The sequence below is a fragment of the Crinia signifera genome, chromosome 5 (assembly GCF_055691185.1).
Source record: "Crinia signifera chromosome 5, ASM5569118v1, whole genome shotgun sequence".
Lineage (NCBI taxonomy): Eukaryota > Metazoa > Chordata > Amphibia > Anura > Myobatrachidae > Crinia > Crinia signifera.
In genome coordinates, this window is record NC_139221.1 from 188,360,752 (window position 1) to 188,382,791 (window position 22,040).

General features: G+C 42.8%; 1 protein-coding gene across 1 annotated transcript in view; it reads left to right on the forward strand.

Moving 5' to 3' along the window:
* Positions 1-22,040, forward strand: part of LOC146080733 (uncharacterized) — a 535,728-nt gene that overhangs the window by 42,252 nt on the left and 471,436 nt on the right. The window contains exon 5 of the mRNA XM_083188326.1: positions 18,096-18,126. Coding sequence (XP_083044452.1) covers positions 18,096-18,126 — 31 coding nt within the window. The remainder of the gene's footprint in view (positions 1-18,095; positions 18,127-22,040) is intronic.

Below are 22,040 nucleotides of genomic sequence, written 5' to 3' on the forward strand. Positions count from 1 at the left end.
TTTTTTCAAAGAAAACTGGCATCTTTACCTGAGGTCCAGACTTTTCTTCAAGGGGTGTTAAGAATTCAACCCCCTTTTGTGCCGCCCACTGCGCCATGGGACTTGGATGTTGTGTTATCCTTTTTGCAGTCTTCTTGGTTCGAACCATTAGATCAGGCTGATTTGCGGTTTCTCAAATGGAAGACTGTGGTCCTACTGGCCTTGGCTTCGGCCAGAAGGGTGTCCTAACTTGGGGCCCTTTCTTGCAAGAGCCCTTATTTGATTTTTCACGGCGACAGGGCGGAATTGAGGACAAGGCCGCATTTCTTGCCTAAGGTTGTGTCGGCTTTCCATCTAAACCAACCGATTGTGGTCCCGTCCAGTTTGACTCATCCGGAGGTTCCTGCATCCCTGGATGTTGCGCAGGCCCTGAGGGTCTATGTTAGGCGGACCTCTAGGTTCCGGAAGACGGATGGTCTGTTTGTTCTCTACGATGCACAGAAGAAGGGTGCTCCTGCATCGAAACAGACTATTTCCCGTTGGATACGTTCCACGATTCAAAATGCCTATGGGATGGCTGGATTGACTATTCCATCTTCATTGAAGGCGCATTCCACAAGGTCTGTAGGGACTTCCTGGGCGGCTGCTCGAGGAGTCTCGGCCTTACAGCTTTACAGAGCTGCTACTTGGTCGGGGCAGCATACGTTTGTAAAGTTCTACAAATTTGATTCCCTGGCCAGGGAGGATTCCCAGTTTGGGCAAGCGGTGTTACAGCAGTCTCCGCATGTTCCCGCCCGTTCTGATGGCTTTGGGACCTCCCCATAGTATTGAACCCCAGTATTCCATAATGGACATTAGAGAAAATAGGATTTTAATATACCTACCGGTAAATCCTTTTCTCATAGTCCATATGGAATACTGGGCGCCCGCCTCAGTGCGGAATTTTCTGCTGCAGGTAATACCTTGCTTTCTTGGGCTTGTTGCCTTGTTGAACGGTTAACGTTCTTGTATTGGCTGGTTGCCTTTTTGAACGAGTGACGTTCTAATGTTGGCTTGTTGCCATATATGCATATATATACAGATATATGCATATATATACAGATATATATTTATAAAAATATTTCAGTTATGGTGTTCACCATAGGTTATTATAGGTTTCTTCACCTATTTTGTTATTTTTGTGATGGTGTGCTGGTATGAATCTCACCACATTTACTCGCTTACTCCTCATATACTTTGCTCTTCTTCGTCACCGTTTTTGATTAACTGACTAGTGGAGGGGGAGATAAAGGGAGGAGCCAGTGCACCCACACTGAAAGATCTTATGTGCCTGTCTCTCCTGCGGAGGACCTCTATCCCCATAGTATTTAACCCCAGTATTCCATATGGACTACGAGAAAAGGATTTACCGGTAGGTATATTAAAATCCTATTTTCAGGTGCCCAAGAGATGTCTATTTTCCAATCCAGATAGGAGGGTATGGAAAAAACGGTACTTGTGTAGTTTCACCGCACCAGCTTACGCCGTCAGCATAGCGTACCTGTCAGAATAAGCGTAGTGTTGTCGCGCCCAGCGTAGTTAGCATAGTCAGTCAGAAGTAGCGTAGCGTCCCTAGCTGCTTTACTTGTGTAGTTTCACGGCGGCAGCGCAAGCTGTGTTATCAGCATAGGCTGGCGCCGTGAAACTACACAAGTAACTACCGGGCTGTTGGTGGGAACAGCATCTGTCCCCGGTGTACCTGTTAAGCCTAGTCAGCGCCTCTCTCTCACTGGCAGCGCCAGCATGATCCCCTCTCTTTGGCGGAGAGGCGATCATGCCGGTGCCGGCGGAGAGGCACTCCATCTGTTTGACGTGCAGGAGAGTCGCAGATGCTCCTTTAATGATACGCTCCTGCATCTGAGTATCTATTGTTGAGATGTATGATATGGCAGGTGTGAATGTGTTCCTGAAACACCCTCACTATCCACGGCAGCCCGAAGCGTTGCGAGCGGACGCGTTACGCGTCCTCCCGACCTTTTCATACCCCCACTATCCACATCGGCGTGGAGTTGATTTTACATAGTGTGGCGAGCCACCGAGCCCGAAGCGTGGTGAGCGCACGCGAATGACCTTACATGTAATCCGCGTCCCCTCCCGGGGCCCGCTATGCTCGCCAAGCTTCGGGCTCGGTGACTTGCTGCACTATATGAAATAAACTCCATGCTGACATGGATAGTGGGGGTATGAAAAGGTCGGGAGGATGCGTAACGTGTCCCCTCGCCCGGCTCGCCACGCTTCGGCCTGCCGTGGATAGTGGAGGTATTTCAGGAACACATTCACACCTGCCATATCATAGATCTCAACAATAGATACTCAGACGCAGGAGCGTATCATTAATGGAGCGTCTGAGAAGCTCCTGCGTGTCAAACAGATGGAGCGCCTCTCCTCCGGCGCCAGCATGATCCCCTCTCCGACAAACAGAGGGGATCATGCTGGCGCTGCCCATGTCAGAGAGGCCCTGACTAAGCTTAACAGGTACGCCGGGGACAGAGATGCGGTTCCCGCCAACAGCCCGGTAGTTGCTTGTGTAGTTTCATGCAGCTTATGCTGCCGCCGTGAAACTACACAAGTATTACTTACATTTGTTAAACATATTCAGGTCAGCAGACTTTTTATGTGAGGCTTTAAAAGAAATAGGAGTTGTGGCTGCACGCACTACGACTATGGCAGTGTCTGCTCGTAGAATCTTGTGGCTATGCCAGTGAGCATGAATACAAGAGAAAGAAAAGACTGTCATTTGTCATTAATGATTCAATAATATCGTATCTTGAAACAATGTACCGTGCTGACTGGTAAGAAAGTGAAAGAACCTTTCACTATACATTTTGGAGACAAAAAGGGGGTTTGTAACCAGTCGCACAGGAAAAAATTGACGTTGACCCCTATATCACTAATGATAGCAGTGTTGCTGTTTATGTGGGGTGTGCTGCCACTAGGACAGGAAATTTGACATGAATACAAGAGAAAGAAAAGACTGTCATTTGTTGTGGCGCACTCAGGATATTTAAAGAAAAAACAATCATAAAATGTAACTTTTAATAATTTTCATTGACAGAACTGCAACATATAAAAACATTGACCATAGAAAGTAGGAAACTTTAAAAAGGGGATATTATCCTCTTATGGTGAACCCCAATGTTAGTTCCCCTGTATGAATTGGTCGGGGCGTCTTATAGTGTGTATCTGCTTTACTGCAGAGGTCTAAAATTAAATAAATAGTATCATTATTATTGTCAGTGTCTTATTCAAATAGTCCTCTAGCAGTGGGTCACTTTATACCCTCTCTTTAAGAAAGTTCTATTTAGGGTAAGTGCTCATATGAGGCAATGGAGATGTCAGCGAGTGGTGGTGTGTATGAATCACACACTATCTAAGCCAGTATCTGTTGCCATATGCTGCTTTTTTAGACTGCATATCAGTATCAGCCTCTGTGGAGAGATCGCATTCAGATGTGGATGTGTGACTCTTGTTTACTATCAGTATACACTCTCGTCCCCCGTTTAAAGTTTTTAAGGGGGTACAAGTGTGTAAAAGGAACAGTGGTGTTTCAATTTACCCCAGTTTAATCAGGACTTCAACACCACGACTCCAGCCCCAGTACTCTGGTGTGCTGGGCAATCTTTGTATAAATAAATTCACACATTCAGGGAGGTTCAATACCTGTTGCCTAGGTATCCCTAATTAGGGCCTTTCCAGTGTGTGTCCTCTGTTACTGAGAGATGTAATGTGAATACTTTTACCACATTGTTTTTACTGATAGTTTCTCATATACATAGACAGTAATATATCAACATTTTATTAAAAGGAATATATGTCAAAGACTGAGGGGAGTACTGATAGGAGGTTTTAGTGTTATTTACAGTTCATGCCACAAAACATCCATTTGCAATATTGCTGCATATAAACAGAATGTAGTTCCAGAGGCTGGCAGTTTAAAGATAATATTTTTTAGTGAAAGTTCACCGTATCTCATATGGTGAGTGTCCGTATTGTCACTGGCGAGAGATCGCGGTCAGAAGTGAGCTGCGTGTCTCTTACTCTGTCAGTGCTGCCGGTATGGGACAACTCGCTGCTGGTCTGTGTCAACAGCCGCCGGCGTCTGAGGGGGAATCGTGGTCAGTGAAAGTGACGCTACGATTCTTACACCCTTTCAGACCCGTTTTGCGCGTTGCTGCACACTGATACCAGGGCTAGATAATATTGGTATCTGCACTTCCGTGCTCCGTTCGCCCTACTGTGCTGAGTACGTGGTCAGGGTCTGACCCCACGACTCTAGCTCAGTGCCTCTGTTATGCGGATACCAAGCGCCCTCTATACATATACAATATACATTTCAGGGGGGAAGGGACATTGGGGGTTTACACACTCTGAGAGTGTCTGGTCGACGCGCGTGTCGCCTGCACCAGCTTCATCAGGACCAACCAGGTAGCTACCCGGAAGCCCCTTAAATACCTACCCCCTCCTGCATATTCATGAGTGCAGGTGAGGGTGTGTCTCTGTGTTTGGTAATTCTGGATTGGTTATCGCCCTTTCAATGGGTTTTAGAAAGTCTCCCTGTCTGCTCTATAGGCAGAGTTATTAACCCATGCCTTGCTTCTTTTTTTTAATTTCAACTTTATTTTCATTTTACATATCTTACATAAATATAAAACAATTTCTAAAATGACGGAATGCCTTACATACAGTACCCTTCATTTCCCCCACATTGGAACTCTCAATATTATACATTAATTTAACAGCTTATCCTTACGTCAAGGGGCGAACTCCACCTCTCCCTCCAATTTATTCCTTAGATTATATTTGAATTTATTTGTGCCATATCTACTCCTTAACCATATGTCACCCTTGATATGTACTTTATTATTTTCTTTATCTTATGTTCTGTGCTTTGTTCTCTCTATTTCGTGTTGTCTTTATCTACATCCCTCTTTATTATAGGGTATATCTACATACCTGCTCCCTGTGTACTAACATTTTCTTAAGCTACTTCACATAAGTGACCTTCTCACTTAATATATATGTGCATCGTTTTTTATTTTAACTTATTCTAGTTTATGTGATTTTCATATGTCTATTTCTGTGGATTTTATTATTCACTCTATTTGTGTCTAATTTATTCTATTCTTGGGTCTTCTTACGTATATCTTCTATGTGCTTTACCATTTTCCTTATCTCATTCTAATATATATGTGATTCAACTATCGGTTTCTTCACTTTTTCATTATTACCACTATTTTGGTGTACCCCCCTTTCCAGGAGCCGTGGGGTTCGCCCCTCGATTTACAGTTTTCCCCCGTCTATTTCCTTCCATATGAAGAGTTTACTTCTTTAACTAATCCAGATATTTGTATTTCATTCCCAGGTTTTGGGCATGCATTCCAGCATTCTTACCATTACATATTCCTATGTCATTTACTACTGATTACTTTCCCTCCCACCCTCCCCCCTTAGGTTGATTTTTTCTTTTTACTTCTTCCCTTTTCGCCTTTTTAATCTCACCTTGTAATTCTGGTTACTTTGATTTCCATTAACTATTACTTCCCCCTTCTACATCTTCCAGTTGTTCCAAACCTTATGGAAAATGTTTATCCTCCCCCTTGCCATATACGTAAATTTTTCATGTGCCATAGTCGCATTTATAAGGGCTTTCCAAGTATCTATATCGGGGCCTTCTTTAGCCATCCATTTACGGGCTATACAAGTTTTGGCCAGAGTGAGTGCTATGATAGTGAACAATCTAAGATTTTTTTCCATTGTCCCCTTCTTTATATTAGACAATACACAGACAGATGGTGTGCAACTTTCCCTAGGAACTCTTCTAATCACCAATTCATTAATCACCTCCTCCCAAAATTTATTTACCTCTGGGCAGGACCAGAGCAAATGCCAATAGGTGCCTATATTATTTATGCACTTAGGGCAATTAGCACTATCTCTCCCCCCGATTCTATACAGTTACTCTGATGTCATATACGTCCGGTGGACTATGAACAACTGAATCTGCTGCTGGCTCACTTGATTGGTTGCTAGAGTTACGTTTGCGAGGGTATCTTGCCAATCCTGTTCGGAGATAGGGCCTAGGTCTGCCTCCCATTTAGTCTTTAATTCCCCCAACTCATCCCTGTGGATTTCTTGACCGAGGGCCCGATATATGTAGGATACCTCATGTCTACTCGGGCATCTCTTAAGTAGTTTTTTGGTTGCTGCATGTTCTATTTTCGGGCCAGCCCTTCCAAATTGGGTGTTACAGGCATGACGTAATTGCATATAACTAAACAAATATTTGTTGGGAAGTGAGAATTCAGATTTAAGAGACTGAAATGATCTTAACTCCTCATTTTCATATAGTTGTCCCAGGGCTTTAACCCCTTTTGATCCCCATATCTTCTCCGTTTGTATATTCCCTAATTCTATTAGTGCTCTAGCTCCAACCAAGGGCATTTCAGGGTCTATTCCTTGAGTTCCCAGTATTCCTTCCACCTGTTTCCACACCAAATTCATCTGTCTGATAATTGGTGGCCATTTCCGCCTCGTATTGCCACTCAGCAACATTTCCAAAGGTGTATGCCCAGGGGTTAAGATCCTAATTATCTCACTAAAGCCATCCTCTTCTGTCCCACTTTGGGTCAAATTTCTTAAGTGCGCTAGTTGTGTGGCTAGGTAGTACAGCCAGAGGTTCGGCAATGCCAATCCTCCCTCCCCTTTTGGCCGGGTTAAGGTTTTTAGTTTTAATCTTGGTCTTTTGTTGGACCAAATTAGAGATGATATTAATCCTTCTATCTGACGAAAAATTCGTCTTGGAAGATAAACTGGGGAGTGGTGTAGCACATATAAAACCTTCGGCTGTACTATCATCTTAACCAAGTTGACTTTCCCTGTTATCGTCAGAGGAAGACGCCCCAAGGGTTCTATTTTAGATTTGATATACTCGATTTGCGGGGTTATGTTTAATGCTTCAAACCTTGAAGTGTCCCTCGCGACCCTTATCCCTAAATACTGGAACTCTTCAACCCATTTAAGTGGGGCCGGGGCTGTAATCAATGGGGGGCATGGACCCTCCAGGGGTAATATGCAGGATTTGTTCCAATTGATGTTAAGGCCCGAGTATCCCCCAAATCTTTCCACCGTTCCCACCACCTCCGGCACTGCCTCCAAGTGATTACGTACAAAAAGCAAAATATCATCAGCGTACAACGCTATTCGGTCTTCCTTTTTCCCAACATTAATTCCCTTTATTATTCTACTCTCTCTTATGAGGCATGCCAGGGGTTCGATGGCCACAGCAAAGAGACCGGGGGACATCGGGCAACCCTGCCTTGTGCCCCTTTTAATCTCAAACCTAGGAGATATATAATTATTTACTGAAACTCTTGCAGCTGGACATGAGTACAGTAATTTGGTCCAGTTAATGAACACCGGGCCAATCCCTATCCAAACCATAGCCTCCCACAAATAGGTCCATTCGATAGTATCGAAGGCTTTGGCCGCGTCGAGTGAAATGACAGCCGCGGCCTGCCTTTCCTCCTGCTGTACTTGCAGGTGGAGAAACAGTCTTCTCAGGTTAGAAGTTGTAGACCTTCCCGGCATAAAGCCGGCTTGGTCACTATGTATAACTTCTATTAAAACCTGGCTCAACCTATTTGAAAGAACCTTCGCCAAAATTTTTACATCATTAGTTAACAGGGATATTGGCCTGTAAGATTCCACCTCCTTGGGATCTTTATCTTTTTTAAGAATGACCGTTATTAGGGCTTCTGACATTGAAGCAGGGAGTTTTCTATGTAAATATACTTCGTTGAATAAAGTCAGGAACCTAGGGGAGAAGAATCTACTATACTTTTTATAGAGTTCTTGGGGTATTCCATCCATTCCAGGCGCCTTCCCCCCTGGAATGGAGGCTATTGCCGCATTAATCTCATCCAGAGTTATGGGGGCATCTAGGATTTCCCTGGAAGCGAGGGACAGGGTTGGATGCCTTATATCAGCTAAATAGCTTCGGATCTCCTCAGGGGTATATATCTGATTAGATTGATATAATTGGGAATAGAATTGTCTGAATTCCTCAGCTATCTCGGGTGTCTGATAGACCGAACTTCCTTCTTTTATTTCTATTACTGTGTTTGCGGGTCTATCCTGTTTTACAATTCCTGCCAAAAAACTCCCAGGCCTGTCCCCTTCAACGTATCTTAAATGCCCTGCATATAATTCCCGTATTTTTTCCTTGTCCTCTAGGCATTGTCGCCAAGCCTCTTGGGCCTCCCTCCATTTCATTTTATTTTCCTCAGTGCTGCTAAGAAGATATAGTGATTCCAAGGTACTACAGTTTTTTTCCAGCTCCCGCTCTTTAACCCGGTATGATGTTTTTAGCCCCGCTATCTCCCTTATCAAGGTTCCCCTGACACTAGCTTTAAAGGCATCCCAAATAACTTCAATGGGCGCTGAACCATTATTGGTCAAAAAGAATTCATGCCACATAGCTTCGAGTTCCTCCCCCTCCTCCAATTGTGTCAACCAAAATGTATTCAGTTTCCAGAATATGAATCCTTTTTTATCACCCAAGTTCACTTTATACAATATTGGGGAATGATCTGAAATACCCCGTGTTAAATAGGTAATTTCATGGGTATTCGGGATTAACTCTTCCGTTACCAATACTAGGTCAATTCTTGAAAGTGTGTCGTATGAACTCGAAAAACAGGAATATTGCTGTACTTCCGGGTGTTTCTCCCTCCATACATCCCAAAGTCCCATTTCCTTTACTATTTCTGAAAACCCTGTTTTCCGTAATACACCTCCCATACTCCGTGCCCTCTTTCTATCCAAACTTGGGTTCATTACATTGTTGAAATCCCCCATCATCACAATGGGTACATTAGGGTATAGTGCCATGAAGTCTGCTGCTGCTCTTAGCACATCATAGCTAAATGGTGGTGGTATGTATACTGCCATCAGCAGGAGAGTCCTGGACCCAATTCGAGATTTAATAAAAATATATCTTCCCCATTGATCAACCGTTATCTTGTCCATAGTAAATGGAACCCCTCTACGTACCAGCACGGAGACCCCCCTGGAGGTAGAGGTGTGGGTTGAGTGGTAAGCCCATCCTATCCAAGATTTTTTTAATGATAGCACCTTACTACCTTCCAAGTGGGTCTCCTGTAGGCAAATTATATCTGCGGCCTGCTGGCGGATGTATCTCATGACAAGAGCTCGTTTTATTTTATTGTTCATTCCCCTCACGTTCCAAGTGAGGAAGCTATAATTTACCGACATTCCCCTTTTCGGTTAAGGACACAACCAGGGGTAGTTAATTTCCTCTCAGTAACCATTTCATTGCATAAGGCTTCATTGCTCCCACTCTTCATCAACCTAACCCTTTCCCCCCCTCCATCTACCCCCCCTTCCACCCCCCTCCCTGCATGCCCTCCCTCTCTTCTATCCATGACATGCTTTATACCCGATCCTACCCACCCCCACCTTTTCCCCTTCCTATTTACATCGAACTTTATTGAGGCAATCAATTTAATGGCTACAGGTTGGGGGCTCTCCCCCGCTCCCGAAATCATCATACTTCTAGACTCCCCAGCAAGACCAACCAATCCTTTTTTTTCTCCTTTCCTCCCCTCCCTCCCTCCTCCCCTCTTTCAACATAACCGTTCTCATGTTTTCCAGTAGAAGGGGAAAAAAAAAAAAAAAAAAAAAGGGGGGGGGGGGGGGGACGGGACGGAGAAACACCCCTGGATTTTAATTCATTGCACATTTGCCTGGAAATCCCAATGCCAACATAGCTTCTTTTTCGAAGGATCCTAGGATTTCCGTGGCTATAAATTGGGGATTCTCCCCCACATCCACAGTCATTATGCTCACAGGGTCCCCCATAGAGTAATTCGTCATTTTCTGACAGCGAAGAGTCGCTCTAAGGAGTCTCTATTACAATCTCCGTCAGAGACCCAGTAAGCAATCGACCAGTCATATTCCTAGCACCCCCTTTCCACTTTTATGGGGGAAGGGGGGAAAGAAAAAAAAAAAGGGGGGGGGAGGGTGGGGGGGAAGGGGATAAGTCAGAAGGGGAGACAGTTAATACATTTTACTTTACTCTTATGCTTTTTATCTGGCTAATTTAGCTAGAATTCATTGCGCGTTTGCCTGGAAATTTAGAGTCCAGCCAGGCTGCAGCTTCTTTTGGCGTTAGAAAGAATTTTGTATTTCCCTCATAGACCACTCTGAGCTTAGCCGGGAAGAGCACTGCATATTGAATCTCCAGTTCTCTCATGCGTTTCTTGATCTCGTAGTATTGTGCTCTTTCCCGCTGAACCCCGATAGCATAGTCCGGAAACACTGAAATCTTTATGGTGTCCCATACTAATGGGCCTTTAAGTCTCGTTAATCTAAGAATAGTGTCCCGATCTGCATAGTGGAGTATTTTTGCGATCAAAGTGCGAGCTGGTGCCTCTGGGGGAGATGGTCTCATAGGGACACGGTGGGCTCTCTCCACTGAGAAGTATTTAGAGAAGGCGTCTTGCCCATATACCTTTATTAACCAGTTCTCAAGAAATGTTTCTGGGTTTGTACCTTCTACCTTTTCCGGCAGCCCTACGAATCTTAAATTCTTTCTCCTAAAACGGCCTTCCATATCCGTCATCTTCATATTGAGTGATTTCAGTTGGGAGGCCATATCCTCCATTTGCACTGCCAGAGGAGTCACTTTATCCTCTAATGCTGAGGTGCGAATTTCCACTTCCTTGACCCTTTCTTTTACTCTTTGGACTGACTGTTTTATCACATCAAGGTCTTCTTGCACCTTCTCAATTTTATTAGCCAAACGCCCCTCACTCGCCGCAAGGGCATCCAGTACTTTTTGTATTGAGGATTCACTTTGTTCTAGGTCTGGAGGGGTAGTCGGGGGGGAAATCCCTTCTCTGGTAGCCGGAGTTGGAGTGACTGGCTGCCTTGAGAATTTGGCAAGCTTATTCGCTGCAGTTGTATTCTGAGTTTTCCCCATGCCTTGCTTCTTGATGTGTCTGTCAGACAGCGATAAAAAATTGGAGAGTTAGAAAAAATAATAAGGAACAAGGAAGAAGAGGGGAGAATAGGGTTTATTAATATTGCACTTGTGTGACATAATTTTAGTTGTACGTGTTTAGTTACCACTATATTGCTACATCTTTTGAGAACGTCATTAGAGGCTAAAGGACAAACAAAAAGGGGAGTTTTTATTTTTATTATATTGTACAGTAGATGCTCCTTTTCTTATATCTGTGCAGCTGGACTGTATCTTATGCTATGTTTCACATGCTTTTTTGTTGTTTTATATCTTATCATACGGTACATTCGAAAAGAAGGTAACATTGTTGGTGGGAGATAAAGTCTACCCTGTGCTTGCATGTGTTATATAGGCACAGTATTTCGGGAGAGGGACAGATAATAGTTCTGCACTGTTATGGATAGAATAAGATAAGCAGAAGTCATGATGAAGGAGTTACTGCTTGATTTTTGCTGGATATTGGATTATGTCACTCATCCGGATTTTAAACAGAGAAATGGACATACTGGCATATTCATTAGTAGGTCTCTAGTTATGTCCCGGGCTACTTAAAGGTGAGAGTATCATAGGCACAGTATTTCAGGAGGGGGGGGGGGCATATACAAGATCTGTACTGCTATAGATAAAATAATACTACTTTCAGACCGCAAATGCCGTGTCGCACACGGGATTAGGACACGGGTCCCATCCCCAGAGCAACAGGGCAATGCGGTCTGAAAGTTCCGACACCGACACGGCATATTGCCGAGTCAGTGACGTCACAGGGGGCGGAGCTGGGCGGCGGCACGTCATCGGGGGCTCTGGAGGAGGCAGTACTTGGAGCTGATAGTGCTGCCTCCTCCATACTGTGAACGGGACACGGGTCGCTCGACCCAGGCACCTGTTCACACTGCACTTGACACGGGTCATAGCCGTGTTCAACCCTGGTCATTACCAGGGTTGAACACCCATGTTGCTCGACCCGTGGTGGCCTTTTCAGACCGCACCGTGACCCGTGTTTAGTCCCCGCGAACACGGCAATAAGCTGTGTTCGGAGTGCGGTCTGAAAGCGGTATAAGATGAACAGAAGTCATGGTGAGGGAGTCGCTACTTAATTTTTGCTGGATATTAAGATATGTCACTCATCCAGATTTTAGACAGCAAAATGGACATATTAGAATGTTCATTAGTAGATCTCTGGTTATGTTCCGGGCTACTTACTGTTAGAGTAGAGCAACTGGTGAGGTGAATGAGTTCTTGTAGTGATCAATCTAGTCGTATTTGATTTATGATAAAGTGTTCTAATGTATGTGCTTGTGACAAAAATGAGTTTAATTTGGTACCAAGATTTATTTATATATATAGATAGATAGATAGATAGATAGATAGATAAGGGAGGGGGTGAACTCGTGCAAGGCGTGAAGTATCTAAACGTGCTAAACTGGTGAGAACTAAAGTAAATTAACAGGGACTGAGGTATAAAATCCTCAGTTATTGGGGTGAAAATAATACACATATAATTAAATTGTGTTTAAGTCCTATTCTCAGGAAAATGATGTCTGATCAATTTGGTGATCCATCTTACTGCCTACTAGTCCTTCCCTCTCCGGTTTCATGATCTCGGCCTGAATCACAGGAACACCGTGTAATTGTTTTCCTCGTTCAAGCCATTTGGGGACATGGTATTCATGAGGAATATTAAACGTGTCTCCTGTTTGAGCAATTCCCTATCCCAGTCTCCTCCCCTTTTCAACTTTTAACATTCCAAAGGCTTTTAGGCCATTAGCCTTGCCCTGGTAATATCGTATGAAATGTTTGGCGACCGGAGTCAAAGTCTTGAATCTAGCTTGATCCTTTTGGGCATTTTTAATGCTAAGGAGGTGTTCAGACAATCTTACTCTCAGGGATCTTCGTGTTTTTCCTATATAATGTTTGCCACAGGGGCACTCCAGATTATAGATTACCCCTGTGGTGTCACATGATATATATTTTTGTATTTTCCATACTTTTTGGTACCTATCTGTATAAGATTCAGTGGTGCACATGTAAGCGCATACTCTACAAGTGCCACATTTATATGAACCCTTTTTATGGTGGATTGGTCTGGTCTCTTTCTCCAAATGACTATGGACTAATGTGTCCCTGAGGTTGCTGCTTCTTCGCCAGCTTATATCGATTTTGTCTCCTAAGATTTCCTCAAGATCTTTGTCTGTTTTTATTATATGGATATGTTTGTTCAAGGCTTGTTGCACCTCACGCCATTCCTTACAGTAGGTGCCTATGAACCTCACTTTTTCTTTTTGAGCTGTTTTGTTCTTGGGCACAAGAAGTTGTTCTCTATCGCATTTGGCTGTCTCTTTTCTCGCCTTTAATAGGGCTCTATTACTATAGCCCCTGTTTTTTAATCTCTGATCCAGTTGATCCGCTCTTTCTTTGTACACCGCTGTTTTAGAACAGTTCCGTTTTGTTCTTAGGTATTCCCCTTTGGGGAGACCCTTCTGTACAGGGGGGAAGTGCGCACTTTCTCGATGTAGTAAAGAGTTCGTTGCAGTACTCTTACGGAAAATATCTGTGGAGATCGTTCTGTCTGCTTCCACATTAATCCGGAGATCCAGATATTCCACCTCTACCTGACTCATGTGGTGGGTCAATTTGAGGTTTAAATTATTGATGTTCAATTTGTTGATGAACTGTATAAATAGATCCCTCTCGCCTTCCCATATGATGAGAAGGTCATCTATATAGCGTAGCCAAAGTAACACATGTACTGTGTATATCTCGTTGTCATCAACAAAGACCCTCTCTCTCTCCCACCACCCCAGGTACAGGTTTGCGTACGTGGGGGCACAAGTGCTCCCCATCGCAGTCCCCCGTACCTGGAGGTAGAAGTTGTCCTCACAGACAAGGTAATTCTTGTTTAAAACAAAATGTAACAATATGAAGTCATTTAGTGGTACATATCGGCCCATGCTCAGGAAGTATCTGGTTGCCTGTATACCAGCATCATTTATGATGCTGGTATACAGGCTCTCCACATCACACGTAATGAGCCATGAGTTCTGGTTAAGTGTGATACCTTGCAGCTTGTTCAGGACGTCCATCGTGTCCCAGACATAGGAGGGTAAGGTGGTTACAAAGTGTCTCAAATGATGGTCCACAAACTGGCTCGCTTTCTCAGTGAGCCCCCCTATGCCGGACACAATAGGTCTCCCTGGTGGATTATCCTCACATTTGTGGATCTTTGGTAGCAGGTATAAGGTGGGTATCTTCACATTTTTCACTACCAGGAACTCATATTGTATTTTTGTGATGACTCCATCCTTGAAGGCCTGCTCTATTGTGCTTGAATAGATTTCCAAGAAGTCATTTGTTGGATTAAAGAGCAGTCTCTTATAGCAGGAGGTGTCACTCAACTGTCTCCTCAGTTCTTTTTGGTATTTTGTCAAGGACCATAACACTATGTTCCCCCCCTTATCAGAGGGTTTAACGATAGTGTCTTTCCACTCCTTAATTTCTTGTAATGCCTGTCTCTCAGGTCTTGTGAGATTGTCTTCAGAATTATGTGCTTTTTTGTGTATTTCTATCTGATCAAATTCTCGGCTTACAAGTTCAAGAAACACCTTGAACTGTGGGCAGGTGGAAGGATCGGGTGTGAATGTGGATTTATTTTTCAAGACAGTGCCAGGGGTCCCTAAAGTCTGTGTTGGGAAGGTGTCTAGGGTCTCTTCTGTTTCTGACAGTTCTTGCAATATCTGTAACATATGTATGTCATCATTGTCCCATAGTTGATCAATCCTTATTTGTGAGGGGTCATTGCAGATTAAACTGGATTGTGCTTCATCTTGTGAGCCTGGAATATGCTCCGATCGCTTCACAAAGAATTTTTTAAGCAACAATTTTCTTGCATACATATGAAGGTCTTTTTGGAATTCAAATCTGTTAATGGATTTTGAAGGAGAAAGAGAGACCCTTGTTGAGGATCGAGATTTGTGCCTCTGTCAAAATAAGCTCAGTCAGGTTTATAATCCTCAAGGAGTCAGTGGTATTCATCTCCTGTATCGCCGTACCTCCCTGCGATCCTCCCTCCAATCTCTTGGGCCTCTTTTTCCTCTTCTTCCCCCTCCTGGTTCTCCCCCATCCAGTATCTCCCTGGTGTCTCTGGGGGTAACCCCTAAAAAATCCCTCCTGGTGTTGAAGGATGCATCAGTGTGTTCCCCGTCTGAGGAATCCATCTCTGATGTGGAGTACCCCGTGGTGTTGTTGAGCTCTCTCTGTAGTTTGCCTTTTTTGCGGCTATTAATATCCTTCTCAATGCTCTCTAATTCTCCCTTGATTTTCTGATACGTCCTCTGAAATTTCTCTAGGCCTTCGAAGTTCTTTAATTTCTCGCCCAGACTATTGATTTCCTGTGCATAATTTTCTAACATGATTTCATCATGTTTTATGAGAACACTCATAAGGTTGAATGTACAGGTGGTCAATATTTTTTCCCATTCATTTCTTAGAGTTTCAGTTGCCAATTCGTATGAGGGAAAGACCCTGGGTCGGAGGCCTCTTGGGGTAACTTGTTGTCTGACATAGCTCTCAAATGTTGCTTTATTCCAAAACGTTTTGGTCTGTTTGGCCAAAACGTTCTTAAGTGCATATAGGTCATTAACCCAATCTTCTTGTGTTGTATCTATCTGGGTGATGCCTCTTTCTAACATCGTTTCCATACATTTTTTCAGACTAGTTTGCCTGCTATTCAGATCTTGGCTTAGGCTAAAAGGTTGTGGTGCCGACATAGATGTATTAATTGGAGGTTCTGTCGGTACCGTAATATTAAACATCGACATGTCGTGCACTGGGGGCTTGACAGGTAACCTGGTTAATGATTCAATAATATCGTATCTTGAAACAATGTACCGTGCTGACTGGTAAGAAAGTGAAAGAACCTTTCACTATACAATTTGGAGACAAAAAGGGGGTTTGTAACCAGTCGCACAGGAAAAAATTGACGTTGACCCCTATATCACTAATGATAGCAGTGTTGCTGTTTATGTGGGGTGTGCTGCCACTAGGACAGGAAATTTGACATGAATACAAGAGAAAGAAAAGACTGTCATTTGTTGTGGCGCACTCAGGATATTTAAAGAAAAAACAATCATAAAATGTAACTTTTAATAATTTTCATTGACAAACTTTAAAAAGGGGATATTATCCTCTTATGGTGAACCCCAATGTTAGTTCCCCTGTATGAATTGGTCGGGGCGTCTTATAGTGTGTATCCGCTTTACTGCAGAGGTCTAAAATTAAATAAATAGTATCATTATTATTGTCAGTGTCTTATTCAAATAGTCCTCTAGCAGTGGGTCACTTTATACCCTCTCTTTAAGAAAGTTCTATTTAGGGTAAGTGCTCATATGAGGCAATGGAGATGTCAGCGAGTGGTGGTGTGTATGAATCACACACTATCTAAGCCAGTATCTGTTGCCATATGCTGCTTTTTTAGACTGCATATCAGTATCAGCCTCTGTGGAGAGATCGCATTCAGGGGGATCTGCCGGTGGGTGCTTGACTAAAACACTTCAGACAGGTTCGGAGGACTGGTTACTCAGGGGTACAAGATAGTTTGCCTCTCTCCCTCCTCTCAGATTCTTCAAGTCAGGCTTGCCAGCTTTGCAAGAATCTCAAAGGACACTATTGGAGGCCATCCAAAAACTGATTCAACTGCATGTTATAGTCCTGGTACCTACCCACCTCAGGGGAAATGGTTACTAGTCAAACCTATGTGTGGTGCCAAAGTCGGATGGTTCGGTGAGGCCCATAATGAATGTCAGATGGTGCTCCTGTCCGCCAGCCTGTACAAGCTCAGGACATCTGGCGATCCTGCAGGCTGATAAGCGCTACACCTGTATGTGTCAACGGGCTGTGGCATTACACCCCTGGCTAGTAGAGCCTGATGCTGGTTGCAAAAATACGGAGGACCCCTATATTTTTTGGTCCCCGTATTTTTTGTAGCCAGGACCAGTTCAGGAACCTTGTGTTAGTTATTACTGTGCGTGGCATAATGTTTATGCATCTGTATTTATAGAACCAATATACATTGAGCCTGAGTCTGCTCCATCGCACAGCTATACTGCCACTCTATTTATTTATTTATTTATTTATTTATTAACAGTTTCTTATATAGCGCAGCATATTCCGTTGCACTTTACAAAGGGGACAGTGATACAACAAAACAGGGTATTTACAGACAGTCAAAATGTAGGAGGGCCCTGCTCGCAAGCTTACAATCTATAGTGGATGAAGGCTTTCACTGGAAAAAATATATTTGTATTAAGGCCCCCTTACACTTGTCCAACTTGTCTGTGGGACAAGTTGGACCTGATTGACTCGAGATTTATCCTATGTGCAGGAGGATCAATGCGCATTGCGTCCTACAGCATCAGGCACATCAGATTTTGTCAGATAAATTGGCCCAATCCATCTGAATTGGGTCAAATCTGACAAAATATCCCAAGTTTAAGGGGCCCTTTAGTTAGACGGTGGGGTAGAACTATATACAGAATGTCTTAACTAATTGTAATAAAGTACATTTATTGAACAAGTCTTTTTTCTATTATGTGTAGTGGAAAATAATGAATCCTAACACCAGACCAAAAGACAAAATATTAACCCAACTGACTTATTCATACCCCTTTCACACCTTACCTTCAACTTGGGTCTGGGTTGCTGAAGTATCGTCCTGGGTTGAGGTGCAGGGTGAATGCACCAAAGCTTATAACCCAGGACGACCAACCTGGCAATTTGACCCGAGTTATAACAAGGGTTAAAAACGGGTCACCCTCTGTATAATGGGCGTCTCAGGTTTAATGTGGAAGAGCCGGAACTGGGTTTGAGATCTTGTGCCCGACCTAGCATATATACGAAAAAAAATGTTTTCTGTAACTGTTTGACAGGATACACAGAGCAACCAAGTGTCATCATTTCTTACTACACATATAATAGTAAGTTGTTTTACATGATGGTCGAAGTGTAGACATTCTCTAATATTTTATCATTCGTCTCTTAGGCTGAGGAGCTACTCCGAAATCCTGATGATAGTAAGTACAATATGTTCTAAATGTACTTTTGTTTGCGCGTGTAATCTCTATTTAGTTATTTGTCTACATTTTATTGACACCTGCAACTGCTTTATTTTTGTAATATTTACCACGGGAGCGCCCAGCATTTTATGGGCATCTCCATGAAAACACTGGGTATTCCCATGGGTATGCGGGCGGGCTGATGCCTGCTGGGGTCGGGTGGCTAGCGTCACATGACGTCAGCCGCCCGCCCTGTTTTAGTCTTGGAAGCTGCTCCTATGGGTATATACCCTACCCTTCATGGATGAACAGACAAAAAATTATACTTTTTTTTTTTTTTTTGGAAAATGTTTTTCCAAAATGTATTTGAACAGTACATATACATAGAAACAAAACAAGAAGCAGACAATGCCTACGTTCTCATTAAATAGCTCTAGACAAAGCCCTGATAAACTTAAGATCAAAGGTCAAAGCAAGTACAAGTTTAAGAGGACACCTGAAACAGAAGAGGGTCCAACACAATATACATACAGACTTGAACGGAATAGGTCTCAGGTTGACAATTAAAGCAAAATTATAATTTTGTGAATATAATGTATTGTGAATATAATGTATTGTGAATATAATGTATTGTGAAAACCTCATCTTCAGTAAATAAAATATAGCATTAATACATAAAATTATATTAAAGAAAACAAAACCTAGACATAAACCTAGTACAAGGAAGACCAGGGAAACGGGGGGAAGGGAATAGCATACTCCTTTGTTTTACAAGTGACAATAGTGCTTGTTTAGTTAAATCATTAAGGACCATATATAAAATTTCGGTTTATATTTATGTAATCTATGTTTCTGAAATATTGGTCTCCGCGAGGTAGATATGTCTGACTGGGTTGGGATCATTTGGTCTATTGCATTATGGTAGAAAGTCATTAGGTCGAATCCATTAGGTCGACATGGGAAAAGGTCGACATGGGAAAAGGTCGACATGGGAAAAGGTCGACATGGGATAAGGTCGACATGGGAAAAGGTCGACAGGTCATTAGTTCGACAAGGTCATTAGTTCGACATTGTCTATGTCGACATTCACAAGGTCGAAATGGGGTTTTTCACTGTTTTTTTACCTGAATGTCAACACAGTCGACATGGACACAGTTTAAAGTGCACTGCATCCCCTCGCATCGCTCGCAATGCGTTGGGCACGGTGCCTCGCTACGCTCGGCACACTATTTTATTCTCCCACCACGCCCTAGTGGATGGTAGGGCATGAAATACCGCCTGTCGGCACATGTTGGCTCAAAAAACAGTGAAAAACTCCATGTCGACCTTGTGAATGTCGACATAGACAATGTCGAACTAATGACCTTGTCGAACTAATGACCTTGTCGAACTAATGACCTTGTCGAACTAATGACCTGTCGAACTAATGACCTTTCGAACTAGAATCATGTCGACCTTTTCCCATGTCGACCTAGAGTCATGTCGACCTTTTAGCATGTCGACCTAATGGATTCGACCTAATGACTGTCGACCATAATGCAGTAGACCAAATGACCGCATCCCGTCTGACTGTAGCAAGTCAATAGACAAAGACATTGCATAGTGACAACTTTGAATATATAGGAAATAAAACGAGGTAGAGATGCCAAAGTTAGACGGAGGTATAAGACCTGACAATAATTTACCTCCTAGGTCAAACACTTGGACATTTTAGTGAGGCCTTTTAGTTTGAGATGGGCAAAACCAGAACATTCCAAACCCAGAACAAACATTGGATTTCCCCATATAGGTAACCAATAAAGTCTAGAAGAAGCGCTTCAAGTTTGTCATTGACGAAATTCCAAGAGTCCTATGTGACTCTGAAAAGGGGGTTATTATATATTGGTTTGGCTATTCATTTTTGGGGGGTTTGCAACAGAGCTCCTAATGAGAAAGGAGTGAAGAGAGAAGTTTCCAAATCATAATTACAAAAAGTACTTTTGTTCTGTGATCCAATCTAGAGGGTAGCGATATAAAATTGCTCTTGAGTATGTAGATAAATCAGCCTAAGCCACGATTCTTCTTTGATCGTAATTTGGAACGTGCTATCCTGGGTTTTTTGGATTTCCATTGGAATTTGGAGCATAATTTGTAAATTTGTCCTATATCTTTTTTGGAGATCTTAATGGGCAAGAGTTGCATTACATATGTCAATTTGGGGATTGAAATGGATCTTATAACCTCCAATCCACCTAGCAGTGATAAAGTCAAGTTTTGCCATTTTTCAAAGGAGTTAAGTATTTTGGTTATTATAGGAGAATAATTAGAATCATATATTTTACTTGTGTATTATCATGGCGCCCACTAAGCAAATAGCTTAGTGGGCTATTCTGCAAAGGAAAATCGCATTGCATACTGTGTATAGTACTGTGCGATGTGATGTCCATATTAAGTGCACAGAAGTGCTTATACAATGAAATATCGCATGGCACCAAATGCGATGCGATATTGTATTGTACAAGCACACATGTGATGAGATGTGGTGGGTGCTTACTATGAGATTGCTGCGCTCGCTACACTATATGAAATCAACTCCACGCCGACGTGGATAGTGGGGGTACGAAAAGGTCGGAGGATGCGTTCCGCTGCCCTTTGCGGAACGGGGGTGTTTTCTGGACACAATCACACCTGCAATATCATACATCTGACACATTAATGACCATGTGTGTTAACGAATAACTGGTATAATTTGGTGAATGATGAAGAGAATATTAAAAACTATAATGGCAATCAGTAACACAATGACAATGATAGCAGTCAATTAATAATAAGAACATTAATTCTCATTTTTATCAATGTTAAACAAAATAAAATAACAAGATAAAAGAGGAGTCAATCTGCCTTTGGGAGCAGCGTCAGTGCATGAAGTATTCGCTGAAAAGGCTTATCTGCAGCCAAACTTTTGCACCATATAAATTCTTGTAAATAAGACTCCAAATGATGACGTGGGCCGCTCTTAAGCTCACCTTTTGCCGGCAGGGTTTTATATGTCACCGCCACATACACTCCTTCACCAACAAGCGAATGGGGTGCCCTTTGGTGCACGTAGCCGTCACTGGCAGCAGGTTATGGTCCCGGAGAAATTTCACAGCATCCTCCTCTGTCTGAGGCAGCATAAATAACGTACTTGATGCAGCCATCTCAAATGAAAATCACTCTAAATTACAGGGGAACACCAGCAGCTCTGAGGTACACTTCTTGTCACAACAGAATATCACCTCAGAGTGATTTCTGACAAGAAATGACAGGGCGGGAATGACAGGGAGCGGGAAGGTTAAAATCGCATTGCTTCGCATCGCATGGTACTATAACGTAATGCGATGCAATTTCACTACGTTACCGTACGTAACAAAAGTGGGCCCCGTGATAATACACTAGTACCTCATACATATATATATATATATATATATATATATATATATATATATATATGAACAACAGAAAGTATAGAGTGCGCTTATATACCACCAAATGGAATTTCCACCAGTTTGTAATCATATACAATTCAATAACCCAATACAATGTGTAATAAAAAAACCAAGATGCTTTATTTTTGTCTGCAGACAGCTTTTATCCAGCAATCTCCACGTAGATCAGAAATTGAGCTGTCTGTTGAAATATATATTGCGGATACCTACACGCACCTTACCCATTCTTCAGCTGAATCTCTGATTTTGTGAATCAGACTCGGGGGATCAGGACATCTCCATCAACCAGATCCCGCCGACAGCTTTTTACTAATGAGAGGATCCTTTTAAATTAGGATTCCATGTACTTGCATACCTAATAAGGGCATAAGAAAGGATATACCGTGTATTTTTTTGACCCCAATAGGGGACACTTTGGATATTCGGAATCCACCCCACAGAGGGGAAGGTCATTACATCCTACAA